The sequence below is a fragment of the Arvicanthis niloticus genome, chromosome 21 (genome assembly GCF_011762505.2).
Source record: "Arvicanthis niloticus isolate mArvNil1 chromosome 21, mArvNil1.pat.X, whole genome shotgun sequence".
Taxonomy (NCBI): domain Eukaryota; kingdom Metazoa; phylum Chordata; class Mammalia; order Rodentia; family Muridae; genus Arvicanthis; species Arvicanthis niloticus.
In genome coordinates, this window is record NC_047678.1 from 16,225,739 (window position 1) to 16,246,104 (window position 20,366).

Sequence of the window (20,366 nt, forward strand, 5' to 3'; positions counted from 1 at the left end):
GTACACCAGTAATCCCAGTGCTAAGGAGGCAGAGATAGGCAGACCCCTAGAACCAGCCAGTCTATCCATATTGGGGAGATTAAGGTTTTTTGAGGGACCCTGCCTCAAAAAACAAGGAGGAGAACAGCTGAAAAATACATGCACCCAACTTTGACTTTTGGCCTCCATACATGTACATGTGCATACATACATTTATACACACATAAAAGGTTTTTTAAAAAACTTTTAACTTATGAGCTGGGAAGATAGCTCAGTCTGTTTGCTGTGCAAACATGACAATTTGAGTCAGACAGATTCCTAGAACACAGACATGTGCACATGTGGACACAGACACACATACACACACAGGTGGGGGGTAGAGAGAGAGAGAGAGAGAGAGAGAGAGAGAGAGAGAGAGAGAGAGAGAGAGAGAGAGAGAACCAGGTATGGCAGCAGCAAAAACCTGTAATACCAACAGCAGACTCAGAAAACCAATAGGATTTGCTGGCCAGCCAGCATGGTCTAATCCAGTCCCAGCCCTTAGTATGAGATTCTGTCTCAAAAAAATGAGGTGGTGCATATCCCTAAGGTATAACACATAAGGTTTTTTTCTAACCTCTATATGTACATGTACACTGCTGTGTAACTGGAGATTGAAACATTCCACTCTGCAGAGAAGCTCTTTAAGCAGGAAGGTACTCAAAATAGATTCTTAAAGTCCCTGTAACTGACCAGATTCACTAGGTCCCTCCCTGCCTGAATAAACAATAAAAGCTGAAAGTCCCTCTCAGACCAAAGAAAACCAAGCTTTCAAAGTCAATTCAGACCAGACTAGCTGCCTGGAAGAAGCAGAAACCAGAGCAGCTGCCAGCAAGAGTCAGGCTAGACCAGCTGAGGCACCTGGAAAGGACACTCTCCAACCCCTTGAGGTGTCTGTGCTGTGTGTTCTAGGTTCCTAGCTTTATGAGCTATAACTTATGCTGGGGTGGGCTTTGGTGATAATCATCTTTGAGTCATTTCTGCTCCCTTAAGTAACCCTTCACCCACCTTCCTGTAGGGAAGCCCAATACAACAGGCTGGTTCACCAAATTGGACTTTGGTGGTGTCTGTACTTTGCTCAGCCATGAGGTCCCTATCTGTGCTAGGTAGATGTGTATGCTGCATCTCCCCAGGAAGAGTTTTGTCAGATAATCTGCCCTCACTGCATTCATACCCACACATGTGTACCAGCACAAATATGTGCATAAACATACACACACATACACACAGAGAGAGAGAAAGAGAGAGAGAGAGAGAGAGAGAGAGAGAGAGAGAGAGAAAGAGAGAATTTTTGACTTCCATATATTTAAGCAGTATGAAGTTATAAAATCAGAAACATTAACCTTTGTAAAAGTATTATATAAAATTATCATGAAAATGTTCATGTCTCGGCTGTGCCAAAGGACAAAATTGCAAATCAAACTCCATGCTCATAATGTCATCAAGCAGGGCATATTAAATAGCAAAGACAAATCTTCTGAACTCACATGACACTTACCAATAATCCACAGTATGAGAAGGTAGTCTATCCTCTCAAGGGCTGGCCCCATTGTATTTTTCTTGTCTTCATTGTAGACAAGTGAGTAGAGATTTAGTAACAGCAGGAATGTGAAATACGATGCTCCATGAATAATAAACTTCATGAAAGGTGTGTGAATGATTCTGCCAAATTGAGATTTGGGAGCTATCAAATAACATAGTGACAAAACTGGCCAGAAGATGCCAACTGTCAAAACAGTCATTATCTTCTTACAGGTGGGCTTACGGCGGTAACCTGACATCTGTCCGAACCAAACAGTGTTCAGGAACTGCTGGCAATTTGACTGGGAGACAAACTGAAAAGGACATACAGAAACATAAAAACAAAAAGGGAGAAAACACCTTTAAATAGTAAGTGACTGGTATTCAAAGTATTAACATTAGGAGAAAAAGCCTACAAAGTTTACAGGGTGTTTTTTCTCTTCCAACTAAGAGTGAAAAGGTTCAGAGACCAGACTACGGAGCCAGATTATACAGATTCAGATCTAGGCTCTGACACAGACTAAATGGCCATGAGTAAGTTCTCAGCCTCGCCAAGCTTCCCAGTCCTCATTTCTAACATCTGGATAGCAATAGTAGCTCCTCATAAACTTGTGAAGATTCAGTGTCAAGTTCTTAGGATACTGCCTGTTCACAGCACATGCCATTTTAAGTATTAACAGTATTAGCAGCCTAATGACCTAATCATATTTAAAGTCTATCATAAGCCTTTATTAGCCAGCACAAAAACATCCAATATATATAAAAGTTGAAAGTTAATGTGCATTCCATAAAGACCATACTAATTAATCTTTGAGAAAGTGATGGCTTTAGATCCTAAGTTCTAAGGAATAGAGTTGGCCTGAATAAAATGGTCCATGTATTAGATCTAAACACACTTCATGAAAACACAGAGACTTAAAATATATCAGTGAAGGACTGAAGTTAGGGCCTTGCACATGGTAGGCAAGTGCTCGACCACTAAGCTTAGTCCTCAGCCTTCTTGTTAGCCTTCATTCGAGACAATCTTGCTAAAGTGCCTAGGATGATCTTGGACTAGAGATCTTCCTGCCTCAGTAGCTGGGATTATAGGACTGAGCCACTAAAAATATGCTTTAAAAATTCCTTTTAAGATTGTTTGTGTGTGTGTCTTACCTATATGCATGTATGATACCATGGAAGTGCATGGTATTTGCAGAGGTAAGAACAGGGCATTGGGAACCCTCCTGAAATGAACTACAGATGTTTGTGAGCCACCACATGGGTTCAAGGAATCGAACCAGGGTCCTGAGCAAAAGCAACAAGTACTCTAACAACTAAGCCACCACGCCAGCCCCCTAAAGATACTCTTAAACTTGGTTAATAGTAAGTTTCATGTGAGAAGAAAATCTCAAATAAGAACAAAATTCAAGTCCAAGTACAGAAGTTAATTTGTGCATGCTTACAGAGTTTTTTAGCTTACAAATTTAAATGGCAATATTTTCTAATATATCTTAATCAGATTTCATATTACCAATTTATAGATAATCATATTATTCAAGTAATCTAAAATATTATTTTGTCAGTTACATTTTTTAAAAAATTTTGATGTCATACACATTTAATTGCAGCATTCAGGAAGCAGAGGCAGGCAATCTCTGTGAGTTCGAGGCCAGCCTAGTCTACAGAGTGAGTTCCAGGACAGTCAGGGCTATACAGAGAAACCCTGTCTCAAACACCAAAAAGAAAAAAATAAAGAAAGAGAAAAAGATTTATTCTGAGTTAGAATTTAATTCACAGATTTCAGTCTAACTAAAAAAAATGCACAGCATCCTATCATGGTTATCAAGAATTTTTCTAATAGAACTATACTTATTTTTAACAATTACATCACATATCATTCTTTAATTTTTAAATTCTAATTTTAAATTTTATGTGTATGGACATTTGGCTTACATGTATATGTCTGTGTACCAGTGTATGTTTGGTACCCAGAGACCAGAACAGGGCAATGGATCCTGAAACTGGAGTTACAGACAACTGTGAGCTGCCATGTGGGTGCTGAGAAATTAATCTAGATCCTTTAGAAAAGCAGCCGTCTCTCCAGTCCCTTAACTTGGTCCCTTATTCTTCTGTTTGGATTCCAGTGTTCTAAAGAAATATTAATCTGTCCCACAAGGTGAGATACATGAGGCTGAATGTCTTTCTTCCCCAAGTACTTTTTTAGCAGCAGCCAGAACTCAGGGATGTTACCTTTCCCTAAATATCAAGGAAAATTCAATCCTATTACTGTATTTTGCATCCTTAGTATAATGATAATTCAAAACTATATTAAGTAGTATCCAGATGAACAAGATTTCAGTTATAAATGTTCTACACACACAGGTTGGAGGCATGGATATGGATTCTCTCGATTCCTGTCACCAAGAGGTGGTGGGAAGAGGAGGCCGTCACTATTCCCATCTGCCTTCAACTCAGTAACCTGTGGCTCTTACAGCCAGGAGCCTCTAGTAGAAATAATGCCATGTGACTTCTGAGAGGCTTCCTTCAGGGTCATGCTTTCAATTCATCCATCTGGTCGTTAGCATGACCTTCCCTTTAAGCTATTATACATTATTGAGTTACAAATGGTATACTGTTTATATTGTTACAACTCTTATTTGAGAACCAAGGTAAAGAAAATAAATAAATCACAGAAAGCTTCACACCTCCTTCTGGTTGTATTTGATAGCAAGTTTCAGACGACTTAGATTCATTCTTTCTTCTAGTAGTCCCCGTTTGTCAAGAGGCTCATCACTAGATGTATGGTTTAGGATAACTTCCAGTTCACGAGAATTCCGGGCTTGTGCAAGCAAATCTTTAGCAAACATTTTGCACTGACGAGCTAGCTCTTCATAATCATTCCTACAAAACGCACAGTCTTCTATTAGGGATGCCACTCCCACTGTCCAAGGAGATTACATTACTAAAAATTACTTTACTCAGCAGTATTTAAATTCTGATGGTGCTTCCTGGTGCAGGAATTCTCCGCAGCTTTGGAGAAACCTGCTTCCTGTGCCCATACTGATGATTTCAGGTGAGCACAGTACACTTTATAAACAATCTGAGAAATGCTAATAAAACATGCTCAGTTTTTCACCTCACTCACTTCTCATTCTCTGTAAGATGCTGTCTTAGTTAGGGTTTTTCTGCTGGGAACAGATACCGTGACCAAGACAACTCTTATAAAGGACAACATTGAGTTGGGGCTGGCTAACAGGTTCAGAGGTTCATTCCGTCATTATCATCAAGGTGGGAGCCTGGCAGCATCCAGGCAGATGTGAGGCTGAAGGAGCTAAGAGTTCTACATCTTCATCCAAAGGCAGAAAAGGGAAGAACAGCTTCCAGACAGCTAGGAGGAGGGTCTTAAAGCCCATGTCCACAGTGACACAAGGCCACACCCACTGCAACAAGGTCACACCTCCAAATAGTACCATTCCCTGGGCCAAGCAAATTCAAACCATCACAGGTGGATAAAATTTCCCTTGATATTAGTCATGTAAACAATAAAAACAATGCTTTTTAATATTACTAGGTAATTTAAGCTTACAGTAACTTTCAATTATATACAACATATGTATGCTATTCTAATACTTAAAAAGATTTCTGACAAATTAAAAGCACTCATTTGAGTGAAATTCAAGTTTAAAAAAAAAAACACTAACTGCACCTCCTAAGAAAGTCTCTTCAGAAGTACTGTTTTCTACACTTTACCACTGTCTTTGAATTACTTATATGTCTTTAACATAATTTGTGAGAAATGAAGTTTTAGTACATAATTCTTTATTAAACATCAATTACATTAAATTTAGAACTCAGTTAATCAAAAATAAGTATGTTGCAAATAACTATTAGTCATGCATATGAGGCTGGATGTTTGAAAATAATTGTATTCGGTTCTTCTTTCATGCACAGGGTCACAGCTCTTCTCTTTCCACAGGGTGACTGGTTCAGGAACTGGCTGTATAATGCTAAGACTCTAACCTCAACCTTTTCCTTAGAGGCAAAGAATTTTCTCATTCTTTACATTACTACATAACCTGAGAACAATTCACTGGATTTCTTTGACAAATAAAGTATTTATTACATGCCTTCTGGCTTAGGAATATAACTGCAAGTGGGAACATGCATCAAAGTGTTATAACAAAGATATCTCATCTTTAAATAAACATTTAAGATGGCTAGAGCAAATGTATAATTTATTGATCTAATCTGTTTAATCTCTAATAGATTATGAGAAGATAATTAAGTATGTGTATAGTTTAGACAGAGATACAGTTAGTGATGAGCAAGAATCTTGGCACCCTAATTATAACTTTAAGGTTTTGCCTCCCTCCTCTTTTTCTTTTTGGGTTTTTAAAGACAGGGTCTCTCACTGTGTAGCCCTGCTGGCCAGAAATCACCAGATAGACCAGGTTGGCCTTAGAACTCACAACAGTTCCTCTTCTGTCTCCAAGTGCTGGTATTAAAGGTGTATGTCACTGTGCCCTATCCTTACTCCCTTTTTGAGACACAGTTGTGCTGAGTCAGTTTTGCTATGCAGCCCAGGGAGCTGGCTTCACAGGCCAATCCCCTTGCCTCCACCTCACCAGTGGTAGGACTGCAGGCATGTGGCACCATGCTGAGCTATAACTTTGCTTCTTTCAGTTTTAACTCTGCTTTTAACTTGATGCTGACATTAGTAAAAACAGCTTGCTTTTGCAGACCTTTCTCTGCCTATTGAACACCAGGTTGAAATAAGTGAGTTTTAAGATAACAGTCAAGTCTAACTTTATTTGTTCATGACTGTAATACAATCATAGCAGTTGTACAAATCTATTTCTGAAATAAATTATATAAGTTCTATTTTATATGGAATGAAAAATAAGGTCAAAATAAGAAATTCTTTATATATTCAAATAGAATTTATTCATAGCCTCATGTCTTAATAAAATAAAGTTTTTAACTATGTCTTGTGAGTTTATCAAAGTATATAGATGCTGTGGTGGTTTGAATATGCTTGGCTTTATTAGAAGTGTGACCTTGTTGGAGTTGGTGTGATCTTGTTGGAGGAAATATGTCACTGTGGGGGTGGGCTTGAGACCCTTCTCCTAGCTTCCTGGAAGTCAATCTTCTAATGGCCTTCTGACCAAGATGTAGAACTCTCAGCTCCTTTTACGCCATGCTTGCCTGGATGCTGCCATGCTCCCACCTTGATGATAATGGACTGAACCTCTAAACCTGTAAGCCAGCCCCAGTTAAATGTTGCCCTTTATGAGTTGCCTTGGTCATGGTGTCTGTTCAGAGCAGTAAATCCCTAAGTAAGACAGATGTCATATTGAGTTTTTAAAAAATATAATGTACTTAAAGAATAGTAGTTTGAAACTTTAAAACTTACATGTAGGTTTTACATAAGTTTCTGGACTCAGAACTTTCAAGAACGTATTATATATACCTGTATTAAGGCTAATGAAAACTCTGAGTCTCTGATCTTGCTCCAGTAAGTGTTAACCTTTCAAGATGGAGCAGAGCCACACAAGCAACTGTAAAAGGAAAACGTTTTCATGTCCAGTCCCTGTCGGCACTTTATAAATGGGAGCTGGCAAGAGGGCTTACAGATAGATACTCTGACACAAGGACAATCTCAAGGTCTGCCTGGGGATTCAGGGGTTAAAGAGATAGGACAGAGGTGTGGACTAGGCAGCACCAAGACGTGCTCCTGAGACAGAGAAAGGAAATCCTAAGTGGCAACATTAGTCAGCTTATGAACAGATTGAGGCAGAAGAGTCTACAACAAAAGACATAACATGCAACACCCATTCTTTCCCACCTGAATTCCACCTCCACAAGGCTGAGTTCCTTTAAGTCAGCACTAAGTTCAAATGCTCTCAGAATTGGATCCTCCTCTGTTAACATTATTAGAGCTGGACTGGCCAGACATCTATAGATATCAAGACGAAACCTGTGACACAATTTGATTACACAATGTAAAAAGAAATAGCCTTGTTAGTTTTAATCTGTAATCTTTATAAATGTATAAAGTATAAAATATTTAAGTTTAACTATACATATTGTTATTTCAAGATATTTCCATAAGAAGAAACACATAAAACAAATATTTTGATGACAAACACTGAAAAATGTCCACAGCTTTAAGTTACTGTGTCTTTTGAAACATTCAAACCTTTGGCTGCCTTGGTATATACCTGCCTGCAATTTCATCTCTCAGGCAGCTGAGACAGGCTTGGGAGTTTCAGGCCAATCTGGGATACAGAGCAAGAACAACTTCATATGAATGGAGGGGTCACAGACTAGAGAGGAGAAACTACTACTTACTGATGTTTTCCTAAACCAGCAGAACCTCTAAATTCTTGTCTTTATGCCCACAGGTGAGCGTGTCTCTCACAACTCATTAGAGAAGCTTCTTTTTGCAAAAGATTGAGACTCTTTGAGAAACCCACAACTAATCAAAATGCAGAAACAGGAGCTCTGGGGTGCACAACCCCATCTTTTACATCTACAAGGCAACCCCTACACCAGGTTTGGGGGGAAAACACAGAAGAGTTAGGCAGAGAGACTGTAAGAGTCAGTGGCTCTGAACCCCTTCCTACAGACTGTCCTCTAGGTATGATAGTAAAAAATGCACCCATGAAATCTCAACAATAAGGTTGCCTGAATAAGACCAGCATAATGACAACACCAGTGGATGTGCCACTGTACAGAGGGGAAATTCCATATGGAATTACCCCTAGATAAAGAGCTGCAGGTAGCCAGTGCCTGCTGAAAGAATTAGTTTTCTCCAGGGATAGCTCCTGCATTGATGTTCAATCCTGAATGGCCAGCCCTGGACACATGCATATAAGCAACAACATTAAATGTGAGAGAGAGAGAGAGAGAGAGAGAGAGAGAGAGAGAGAGAGAGAGAGAGAGAGAGAGAGAGAGAATATCAATAATAATTAAGAAACTATGGATTTAGGAGGAGGAACACAGGAAGAGCCTGAAACAGAAGGGAGAGGTGAGAATTACGTAGACAACATGTTCATGTAAAAGGTTCTCAAAAAATAAAAATTAAAAAAGAATGACAAAAATATAATTTAGTTGTATTTATGACTATATAGAAGGATACTTTTTGTTTCTCTTCAGATAAATGTTTCCTGTTAAATTCATTTATCAGCTGCATAACTATACTAAGGCTATAGAGTGCCTTGCCTCAAAGAAACAAAAATTCAAAATGGTTAAAGTGAATATTCTTTTACTTCTGAATATCTTAATTGTAGAAGAAATATTCTATTTATAATTCCTGTCACATAAAATATCTGTCTGGAAAATGTGAACACACATATTTTAATGGTCTAATTTAAGACCAATATTTCTCCTTTCTTAATTTTATTTTTGTTTATAGTTCATATTATCAAATTAAGTTAATTAAAATGATAGCTACTTTGTGATCTTTTCTTTTTAAAAAAAAAAAAAGAGAGAGAAATGAGCCAGGGGGTGGTGGCGCACACCTTTAATCCCAGCACTTGGGAGGCAGAGGCAGGCGGATTTCTGAGTTCGAGGCCAGCCTGGTCTACAAAGTAAGTTCCAGGACAGCCAGAGAAACCCTGTCTCGAAAAAGACCAAAAAAAGAAAAAAGAAAAAAAAAAAAGAGAAATGATACAAAAAATCCTTTTATAATATAAAGTTCTATTTCTGAACCCTCTGTAAAGGGAATGTGGCAGCAAACACTTGATATGCTATGGGCTGGATGACACTAAGTCTCCCTCTCCCAGAGCTTACACTTCTTTAGCATCCTAGATACATTTAACATGTCTCATTAGTCCAGGTTACAATCTTGAAAGATTTTCAACTAGTTATGAGTAAAATTATTCAGCTATATATAATTTCTAACAAACTGAGTGAATGAATCCCTTTATTCTCTGTAATTTAATCAATATTCTCATTTCAATAACAATATAGGAAATAAACAACATTTATCAAAATTCTTTGCTTATAAACATTTAAATATAATTTCTAGTTCACGAATTTGGGAGATTTAATACACATATTTGTTTTACATAAAAATTTAATGCACACTTGTCATTTTAGAATAGACAATCCAGGAACCTGAAATGCCACAGTCAGTCCTCTTCTATGGTCACCATATTTCAATGTATCTCATTCTTTACTACAACCGGTTTTCCATTTGATGGCTGTCCATTGGATCTCTATTAATGAGCATTTAAGATGCTTCTAATTTGTTTCTAATATAAAAATAAAACAACAAATATTCTTTAATTTTTACATCCTCTATACAGTTCAAATTGTTTGGCAAAACCAGCATCATATCATATACTCTCAGATATTACTGAGAGCAATAAAATAAAAAAAATGAATTTCCCACATACCTCTGTTATATTCACTGGATTAGGCTCTGTCATCCTAACTTTGGCCAACTTAACAAAAAATGGAACTTTAGACTGTTCTAACCTGTATTTCTTTAGAAGCTCATCGATCCTTTCAAGCTTTATAGTTATGCTTCTGTAAACTGCTTGTTCAAATCCTTTTGCCCATTTTTGCTGATGATTAGTCTCTATTCTAAATTTACTGACACATTCCTCATTTAATCGATAGTTTTAATGTTATTTATGAGCAAAGACAATATGCACTCATGGATACACAGGGGGCCGGAGCAGGAAGATTACTTGAACTCAAAGCTAACTTGGAAATGTACCAAGATACCATATTTAAAAAAGAAAGAAACAAACAAATCAAACTACATTCACTTGTCTGTATGTCTCTTTTTTTTTTCCCCATTACCCAGGTTGGCCAAGAGCTCACAATCCTTCTGCCTCAACCTTTGAAGCAGGCTCAGATTATGGGCAGGTACTACCATATCTGCTTTATCTGTATCTTAAGCATTCCTGTAGAGGCACTTGCCTGCACTATAACTACCCAAATATATGTAGACCTATGTGTACATTGATTGACTTTATCAGACCAGTCATCATAAATGGTGTGCTGACACAAGCGAGGCCACACTGAAGAGGCCCCACGTGCAGTGGGCAAGTGATCACAGAAACAGTACACACTCACTGTATAATTTTAAATTAATTTTCAGTCATTTCATACTCACCATTTACTGTTGGCAAGTATCATGAGTTGACAAGTTTAAGAAGCTATGGCTGAGAGCTCCCTCAATCCTTCCTATTCCCCGTTCAATAAAAAGCTGTAGTTTTATCAGTTCAAGCTAGTAAACCTGTAACTCTGGGCCAGAACCAAATACTGGCCTGGGCAAAATGACCAAAGGAAGACTGGCTTCTCAAGATTGAGACTGCAAGACTGTGACAGCAGAGAACCAAACAGGAATGTCAGGAGAGACTGTGGAAATGAGGAAGCCGCATGTGGAGGAATAGCCTGTCTACAAATGCACAGCTGACTAGACAACTACACACTTAAACAAATGTAAGTTTGGAAAAAAAAAAAAAGACCTAAAGACATATGAACAAGCTCTTATTGCAGGACCATGTGCAAGAGCCATAAGCAACCAAACAATGCCATTTAGACCGAATCTACCAAATAGTCCCGACATGGATACAGAAATTAGGCTCTATTTTTCTATGCACTGGGAGGCTTGCTAAGAGCATGGTGTCTTAGTTTAAAATAGTTAAACTCTCTGAAGTTAAATGATCAACGATAACTTTATAAATATCCTAAGATCAGAATTTTACATTTTAAAAGGGTAAAACTTGGTTTGTTACTTTATACCTTATTAGAAATGAATTATATTTTCCAATCTCTCAGAATTAAGGTAGCAGTTACTAATAAAAAATTGGAATTCTTTGTGTAAATGTATATAAAACAGCACATTTAAGAATAATTCACAGGTCAAGAGAGGTTGTAGACAAGCCATACATTAAGAGAAAACATAGTATCTCTCCTTAACCATGTTGATGCCTGAAGCCATCAAGAGCACCAAACATTAACCTGATGGTACTCAGCCTGTAATGCTCTATTTCCAGCTATTTTTTAACTGCTTTACAAAAGTGTAAAAGAACTGTATATTGAATAAAAACTCAATATATCATTTTTGGTAATTAATATTTATTACCTAAACATTTCTAAAATATCACTGCATTTTTAACAGTTCTATTTTACAGACAAGGCAATGACCAAAGAGGTTATTGAACAACTTGCCTCAATGAAAACATCTTTGGATATCATGTATAATAATACCTAAGGCAGAGTAATTTTCTAAATACCCTCTGCTGGTCTCAAATTTATGATTCTTCTTCTGTCTTACCATTCTAGGAAATGGGGTTACAGATATGTGCTACCATGTCTAAGACTGCCTATATCTCTCAATGCTGCTACAAGGAGTATCAAAACGATATGCAAAGCACAGAAAAGGTTTATGCTGAAAAGCTGACTTCTTAACCAGCTCACAGCCACACTTGTAATAAAACTGCCCATGGAGTGATCTTGTTGGGCAGGTCCTTTCTTGATGTTAATATTTCAACTGGCGAAATGGAAAGAGATGATAAATAGTAAATAAATAAATATGGTCTAGGAAGAAAAAAAAATAAGAGACAAGAAGAGTTTAAATATTTAGTGAGAAGTTTTGTGGGCTGGAAAGATGGCTCAGTAGTTAAGAACATTCATTGCTCCCAGCACACATATGGTGGCAAACAAATAAAACAAGACCTGTGAAGCCTGGGTCTTAGAACCCTGATGAAGTATGGGAAGGGAATGAAGAAAAGACAGACTACACCCACACAGGCACATACACAGTGAAGCTGGGATCAGGTTGGGTTTGCTACCTCTGGAACCTCTCACACGTTTACTATGTACAGCACAGGGAGGGACTAGCTATTCTCAGTAGGAGAGCTCTGGAGGCTGCTGTCTCAGGCTACAAACACCTGGGAGGAAGAAGCTGTAGTTGATAGTCTGCACATTCCACCGTTAAGCTGTGTTCTGCCAGGAACAGTGGTACACACCTACAGTCCAAGTATTCAAGAAACAGAAAGGCAGGAGCACAACTTTAAGATTAGCTTTAAGCCCTCAATATGAGTTCCAGTCTAGCCAGTGTGTACATGTACATAGCAAGACTCTACCTCAGGAAGGTAATAATGGTCATCATCCTGATGGTGGGGATGACGATGGTACAGTGGTAGTTTGTTTTTCTTTATAAGGTGGTGCCCTTCCACTCTTGCTATTCACCTCATGAACAAAGGAGCTAGAAATCTGGCTCTCCTAAGTCACCCAAGCATATTTCTTAAAAGTTGCACTAAAAAAAAACATTTTTCCCCAAGTAAGTATCATTGACACACACTTTGATACATTACTCTTCTATTTACCAAAATCTTAATTTCCTTACCTGGAATGCCTGAGGCTGTCCTTTTTGTTTTTTGCAGAACACAGCGTGCATTCACAGCCAACAGCATGGGGCTTGGGCAAAGATACATCCTGCTTTAAAAGCATTGTAAGGATTTCATAGTTATTACGATGAGCAGCTAAAATAACAGGTGCAACATCCATCGTTGTTGAATATTCTGGATTCTGAATTCGTTCCATAAGTTTCTGAAAAATATTCATATAAATGTCCAAAGGTTATTATCTGTGACTTCAAAAAATATGTTTATCTAAAGGATGGAATAAAAGTAATATTAAATAAGGAGCATAAGGCTTATTTTAAGAAGAATACATTTTACTTAGACTCATTATTTTAAAATTTTAAAATTTCAATTCTAATTAACAAATGTTATATAATAAATACAATCTTCAACAGGCAACATCCTAATACTACAGTTCTATTTTTCTAATACAGAAGCAAGAGCATCTAGGGAAACACTAAGAAAAATTATTAATATTTTAAAAAATTAATAGAAACATGAATGATAAGGAGAAAGAACAAGAATTTTAGGAAAACAATAAAATGGAAAAATGTTAAGAACAGTCACAGTATAAATGCATGAAAAAAACTAAAATTTCTACCCGTGTGGCCTGCCTTGTCCTACAGATAGCAATGAAGCTAATTCTTTATACAGTCCAATCCCTGCCTAGTCTGCAACCCATCACAAATATGCAAGACCACTACAATCACAGTAAACACTTAGCAGAACTGGAGCTGTCAATCATTTATCTTCCCATTTAATGCCCACAGTGAACTATGAAGCTGAGTGTAATTAGTAACTGTGAAGAAACCGAGGCTCAGAGAGATGAATGTGCGGAACCACAGTCAGCCAGGAACTGACTCCATCAGGGTCTGTGTGACTCAGGACCCTGAGCTCCTCCCACTAATTGGGACCTTAGGCCAATGATTTATGAAATGAAGACAAAACATTTAGTAGTTTAAGTATCGGGATTAAATAAAAGGTTGGCTATTTTATGACTATTGCATATTCTTTCCAATGCTTCTCACTTTTTTGCAGAGGTTTCCTTGAGAGCTGTTTGATTCCAGGGTAAGCTCATCAAGTTCACACTTTGGTAACTTTTATTAACATTGTAAAAGTAGTGTATACTCATTTTAAAATATCTGAAAAATACAGAAAAGCAGAAAGAAGAATAAAAATGCCCATATTTCCTCTACTCAAAGAACATTTTATAGTACAGTATTTCTGTCTAGTCCTTTCTTTACTTCGCCCTTTTGAAAGACACATTTTGCATACATCCTAGTGTGCTAAGCACCAGTGATAAAACAACAGTCCTTGATAAAAGCAATAGTTCTTAATACTTCAAAGAATAATCTCATTGCCCCAGAGCCCAGGATCTTCAAGGGACCAAATCATGCATAGAATTTTGCATGCAATTTAAGGAAACTCACAAAAATCTGTGTTCAAGATATTCTGTGATGTAAATGACATTACAGCAAATATCGCTATAAAAATAGCCTTTTAGGACTATTTCATTAGCATAGGCCCTCCCCTAGAAGTAGAAATATAGGTCAAAAGGTCAGAAAAAAAAATTGAAGTTCTTGATACATAATGTCAAAATCTTTTCAATGGTTTATATTCTTGATAATATAGGAATGTATCCATTCCATAGTAAAGTTTTACTCATAGCAAATGGCATGGTCACTCTTAATATGGGTGAGAAAAAATGATATTTTATTTACTTTCTTTTAAATACTGGTAAGTTTTGATATTTTCTCATATGCTTTTCTTTTATGAAGTTTGTTCATGTACTTTCCAATTATTTATTGGAGATTTCATATTCATGAATTTATGCAACAATTACATAAAAGCCTAAAATAGGTACTTTTTCCTCATTGTATTATTGGTCAAAAAGAAAATTATATTTACTCCCAGGCTTAAAGTCCTAACTGAAAAGTGACACTTCTGTTTGCTATGAAGCATCTGTAGCTAGAACACCACTACTAGACATGTGTAAGATTAAAGTTATAATTTCATTGCTGATAGCATGACCTACATATTTTCAAATAACCTTTATTTTAAAGTGAATAGTGAAGAGATAATTAGACAAGTCAAGGCTACAGAATAAAATCACTTAAATAGTAAAAGAAAAATATATTAGAATATTTAATTGTATCTGTCTAGAAACAATAAAGCTGTTAAAAGGTGATTGTATAGCCACTGTAAATATTCAGATAAAGACTGAGTAACCTGTACTTGTTAGAGACAGAGCAGAAACTCTTCTTCACTAGCCAGCTGGGACTGCCAAGACTTTCAACTGCTGATGGCAATGGTGATGACATAATACTTGCCACTGTTCTAGTGGTACATAGCACTCCACCTCGCTCTGAAGAAAGGCAATGTGTTCAAAGGCTAGATGGTGGAACAGGGTTATAAAAATATAATAGTAACTGTGGGATAGATGGTAGAAACTTGAATGGATTCTGTTATCTTTGGTCCTTCAATGACAGGATCTCTTCTCAGCCCTCTTTATTCCATTCTTACTGGTTTCTCACCACCATCTGAACTAAAGGGTATTCTAGGAAAGTCACACTTTGCTGTTGTTGTTAAACTAGTTTTTAAAGTGTGTGTCATTTGTCTAAAGATTGAAACCCAGAGCATATGCATGATAGACAAACATTATACACTATTTACAATCTCAGGTCCCCGAATCATAGGCTTTTTTTTAGTAGTCTAAATGAATATAAAATTTGTTTAGTCCTTTAAACATATTTATTCTGAATCAATCAGTTGATTATCTAGCAGTTATTAAAACTGTTTTACTATAACCTCAACAATAATAAATGTTAAAGATTCTTAAATTCAGTGTATAAAATTATCTCATTTATAATCAACATTAACATTTCAATAACTATCTTTCTACTGAGAAAACCAATAAAAATATAAAAGAAAAATCCTTAATTAGTTCAATCAATAAGAAATGACTTCTATAAAGTAACATTTGCTTAATTTTCCATATCTCTTTTCATGTATATTTTTAAGAAATTTTAAAAGATTTATTTATTTTATGTGGATGAATGTTTCATCTGCATCTGTCTGGGTACCATGTCCATGTAGTATCCAGAGGCCAGATGAAGGGGATGGATATACTATAACTGGAGTTGTAGATGGTTGTGAGATACAATGTGGATGCTGGTAACTGAACTCAGGTCTTCTGCAATAATAGCAAGTACTCTGAACCAGTGAGCCATCTCTCAGCCTCTTTTCTATGTATACTTTTAACCTTCAGTTACATATACATATATAGTGAGTATATATATTTCACAATTCTCATTTTATATAACTTAATAGTTTTTATTCCTAAAACTCAGTCTTAAAATATTATCTTTAGCTGGGTGTGGTGGTTCACAAGTATAATTCCAACACTTGGATGGCAGGGCAGCAGGCTCAGGAGATAAAGTTTATCTTTAGTTACACAAGGAGATCAGGCAGTCTGGAATATATTAAAGCTCGCCTCAAAAACATTTTTAGGTAATTTAAATTACTGTCTTGTGTTTCAAAGTTTATACATGTGGTTATTTATATTTCCTGTCTCAACTTTCAGAATGTTTGTTTTCTTTTTCTTTTTTTCTTCCTGGAATAGACATGTAATCAAGGGCATGCTAGGTAAGTGATCTGAGACTGAGCTATATTTAGGATATTTAGGGTATATGTCAGTGTTCTACTGCTACACATAAAATATAAGCCAATGATTTTCCCATTTCCTTCTCAGATTTCTAGAGGAGAAGACACTAGTCTAAAGAATACAAGTATCTTTCTTTGTATGTTATTCCTTGCCAAAATATTTTCTAAAACACCCTGTCCTATGATAGTATACAACCCTACACACTTTAAAAAAAAGATTTGGTTGTTAATAAACAAAATCGAGTATCTTATACTTTGTTGTTTGTTTGGTTTTTGAGGCAAGGTTTCTCTGTGTGTGGCTCTGGCTATCCTGGAATTCACTCTGTAGACCAGATTGGACTTGAACTCATGATATCCACCTGTCTCTGCCTCCTGAGTGCTGGGATTAAAAACACCATCCCACCACTCGGCCCAGTATCTTGCATTTGATTAGCAACTAAGGTTTAAATTTTATGTCTTATTTTCTGAAAGTTTCTAAATGTTCTTTTCTAATAGATTTTGGTGCTTTCCATCAAATTTTCTATTACTACTGCTACTACGTGTTGAGACAGGGTTTCACTGTGCAGCCCTAGCTGTCCTAGAAATTCGCCACATAGACCAGGATGGCCTTAAACTCACAGAAATCCTTCTGCCTCTGCCTTCAAACTGCTGGCACTGAAGGTGTGTGCTCCAGGCCCATCTCTAGGTTTTTCTTTGAGATGTTTAGTGATTTCTTTGTGAGTGCCTGTTTTCCAGGCATCCACAGCCTTCTACAACTACCCAGCATCTGAAACTGAGATAGCTTCTGTAACAGTCAGAAGCGTGCTGCAGTCTTTACCCAGTTTTTAGGATAAAGCAATTCTTCTACCAGACAGCTAAATACTTATCTACATTTTCTTCCATTTTTACAGTTTCATCACTCACATTTCTTAAATCTACCAAGAAACTAATCTGTATTTTCAGTATCACCTGAAGAATATCTCAAATTAAAAATACTGCTTCACAGTATTTTTGACAAAATATGTAAATATTAACTAATTTTAAAAAAGTTTTCAGAAAGCAAGATTAATTTTTTCTCTACTTACTTCAAAGTAATATTCTACAAAGTGAAAATATCAATATTTTTAAAAATAAAATAAGCTGGGAAGGAGGGAGAAAAGATGGCAATGGGGCAGGAGATCCACTTTGGCTTAAAAATCCAAATGAATAAATATTTAAGAGTACTGACTACAATGGTTGGTCTTGATGATCGTTTTGGCCGATGATTAAGTAGTATATCAACAGCTCCCACTACTTCAGAGTCGATTGCCACCAAAAGTGCATCTGCGGACTTTAAAAAAATAAAAGTTAAAAATGAAAATGGAAGATAAAAATCTAAACTACTTTTACTAATTCATGGTTATTTTAAAATTCTTCCAACTGTATTATATACAGTAATATTGGGTTTTTAAAAAATGTATATTGTACAAGTAGTACATTTGCTTGCCAATGTCAGTAGTACATCTATGTACCACAACATAAACATTTCTCTGCTGGCTTCAATGCACAACCTGGTAAAATAATGACCATTTCATAGAAGGGACTCCATATGGAAGTGCTGATCCATGCAATGTTCAAAGCTAAAAAACAAAAACAAAAAACCTTCAAGATAGTTTCTCTTGAACCATGAACCAGAAAAATCATAAGGTTCCAAATTTATTAAAGAAATGACCATGACCTATTAAGTGAAGGACTATGTTGGGTGTAACATCATCAGTGCAGTTCTGACAAGAATAAGAAAACACACAAAAGGGGACGCCTTCTGTTCTCATCTTCAAAACCTACATGGTGATAGACAGTCTGACACTGGTACCAGCACTCTTGTTAAATATCACTCACAAAGAAGCCAGTTACCAAAGCTGGTGGAGGTAGGAAAGAGTTGACGGTTCTAGTCCTAACCTGCTGTGTGTATCTATGTCTAACCAGAGGCGTAAGCAAGCCGACTCAGGACACCAGGCTCTGCACTTCTCTATAACAAAACCTAGGTGCTACTGGCAACCATGACACCAACGTTTGGTTCCTTTTTTTTTTTTTTTTTTTTTTTTTTTTGGAAAAAACATAATAGCCGAATAAAAATGAAATAATGAATAATAATTTAATCTAAGAAAATGCTATGGCTATTTTCAATCTGTACAATTTTAACTGATAGAACCTTTACTATTTTTATATCAGTCAATATTCTTGTTCCCAAGAATGAAACTACAGCAGATCTGTATTCTTTATAGATCTATAGAATAAAGTTTTTACTCTCCTTATTTGGATGTCAAAAATAAGACTAAAAATGGCAGGCGTTCATGGGATGTTGAAAACAGTATTGGACAACCCAAAGAAAGGGCTGGAGCGCTCATTAAACTCTTAGGAGTCACCTATGCTTTCCTGTAGAAAAAGCTTCCTCAGTAGATGGGAAATTTAATCTCTTGATTAATCTCTTGTTAGATACGACCCTAAAAAGTGCAAGCAACTTTTCCCCCTTTTTTCAGCTTCATAATGCTTCTCTTCAATCAGGTGAAGCAAACACATTTTTAAAAACAAGAACCTAGTATCCATTACAGATATTTTATTTACAGTTTTAATCTTAACCAATAAAGCTAACAACAGTAATGTCACTGCTCTCAAACACCAAGTTCAATAATCTGAAATATGGCTATGAATTTGTTTACAATTTAAAACAACAACAAGAACAACACCTTTAGAAACAATAAAACAGAACAACCCAAGTCACAGAGTAACACATGGGCATTGTTTGCCAGAAGAGACAGGCCTAAGCACTTTAACCTGGTTCCCTAAGGAGTCCTCAGATCTTTGCTGAATAACAGACAGCTAAAATAAAACAACAAAAATGGGGAAAAGAAGAATAAAACTAAAAGTTGACCATGGAAAGAATAAAATACCATTATAGTAAAACCACTGTCAAAACACAGCAGTCTGCAGACTTTAATGCAAGGACAAATTGTTAATAATTTTGGACTTTGTGAAGCAAAGTAAAATTATTATACTCTCAAGAACTCCAGTTAGTGATGGTAAAGTTAAATTATATTCAGACACACTACTCAGTAGAGGGTAAAGATGTATGTTAACATTCAATGCTTAAAAGGATAAGCTTCAGCTATAAAAAGTATTTGTATTAAATCATGTAATTAAAGAGTGGCCATTGGCTCGTTCTATACAACAGTATGATATTAGATAAATAAATGGCAGTTCTGAAGGAAAATATTTGAATTTTTATGAAGAAATGTATTTGTGACACAGTCTTAAAAACAGGCTGGCCGTGAACTTACAATCCTAATGTGTTGGGATTACAGGTGTGAACCACACCATTTCGAGTATTCTTAAATATTTGAAATCATACAGTGCTCGCTCGTTTTTCTTCCCCAGCTTCTCAGTAAAGCACATTCAACACATATACTCACTATGTATTTGAAGCTACTACCTTCCTTCTTGCCTCAGAACTTGTCCAGCAGCTCCCACTTCCTCTACATTAAGGCGCAAAGCTATTTATTTTCTTTCTAAACTTAACTCCCACTGTACAGCATATATTAATGCTCTGTAAGAGCCTGGCCCTTCATCCAAGGAACATCAGTCCCACTTGTAAAGCCCAACTTTACATTTTCTTCCTTTTGTTCATTTAACCTGATCTTATCTTCTATTGCCATTAAGTATTTTCTGCTTTATTTTATTGTTAATATTCTCAAATTGATGTCCATCACATCCCCTAAATCTATCAGTACTATACTTTGAAAGTCCAATGACTTTTTCTCTCTCCTCTTTGTGTCTTAATTT

The 20,366-nt window shown here is 36.4% G+C and overlaps 1 protein-coding gene across 4 annotated transcripts in view; it reads right to left on the reverse strand.

Moving 5' to 3' along the window:
* Trpc1 (transient receptor potential cation channel subfamily C member 1) overlaps positions 1-20,366 on the reverse strand; it is a 46,041-nt gene that overhangs the window by 14,691 nt on the left and 10,984 nt on the right. For 2 of the 4 annotated variants that reach the window (XM_034484419.3, XM_076918005.1), the window contains 4 exons: positions 12,890-13,092; positions 7,364-7,495; positions 4,224-4,419; positions 1,517-1,853 (listed from right to left, as the gene is read on the reverse strand). In XM_034484419.3, the coding sequence (XP_034340310.1) occupies positions 1,517-1,853; positions 4,224-4,419; positions 7,364-7,495; positions 12,890-13,092 (868 nt within the window). Of the gene's footprint in view, positions 1-1,516; positions 1,854-4,223; positions 4,420-7,363; positions 7,496-12,889; positions 13,093-13,933; positions 14,039-17,775; positions 17,878-20,366 lie in introns of those variants that run through there. The other 2 variants (XM_034484418.2, XM_076918006.1) reach the window with 2 other exon arrangements.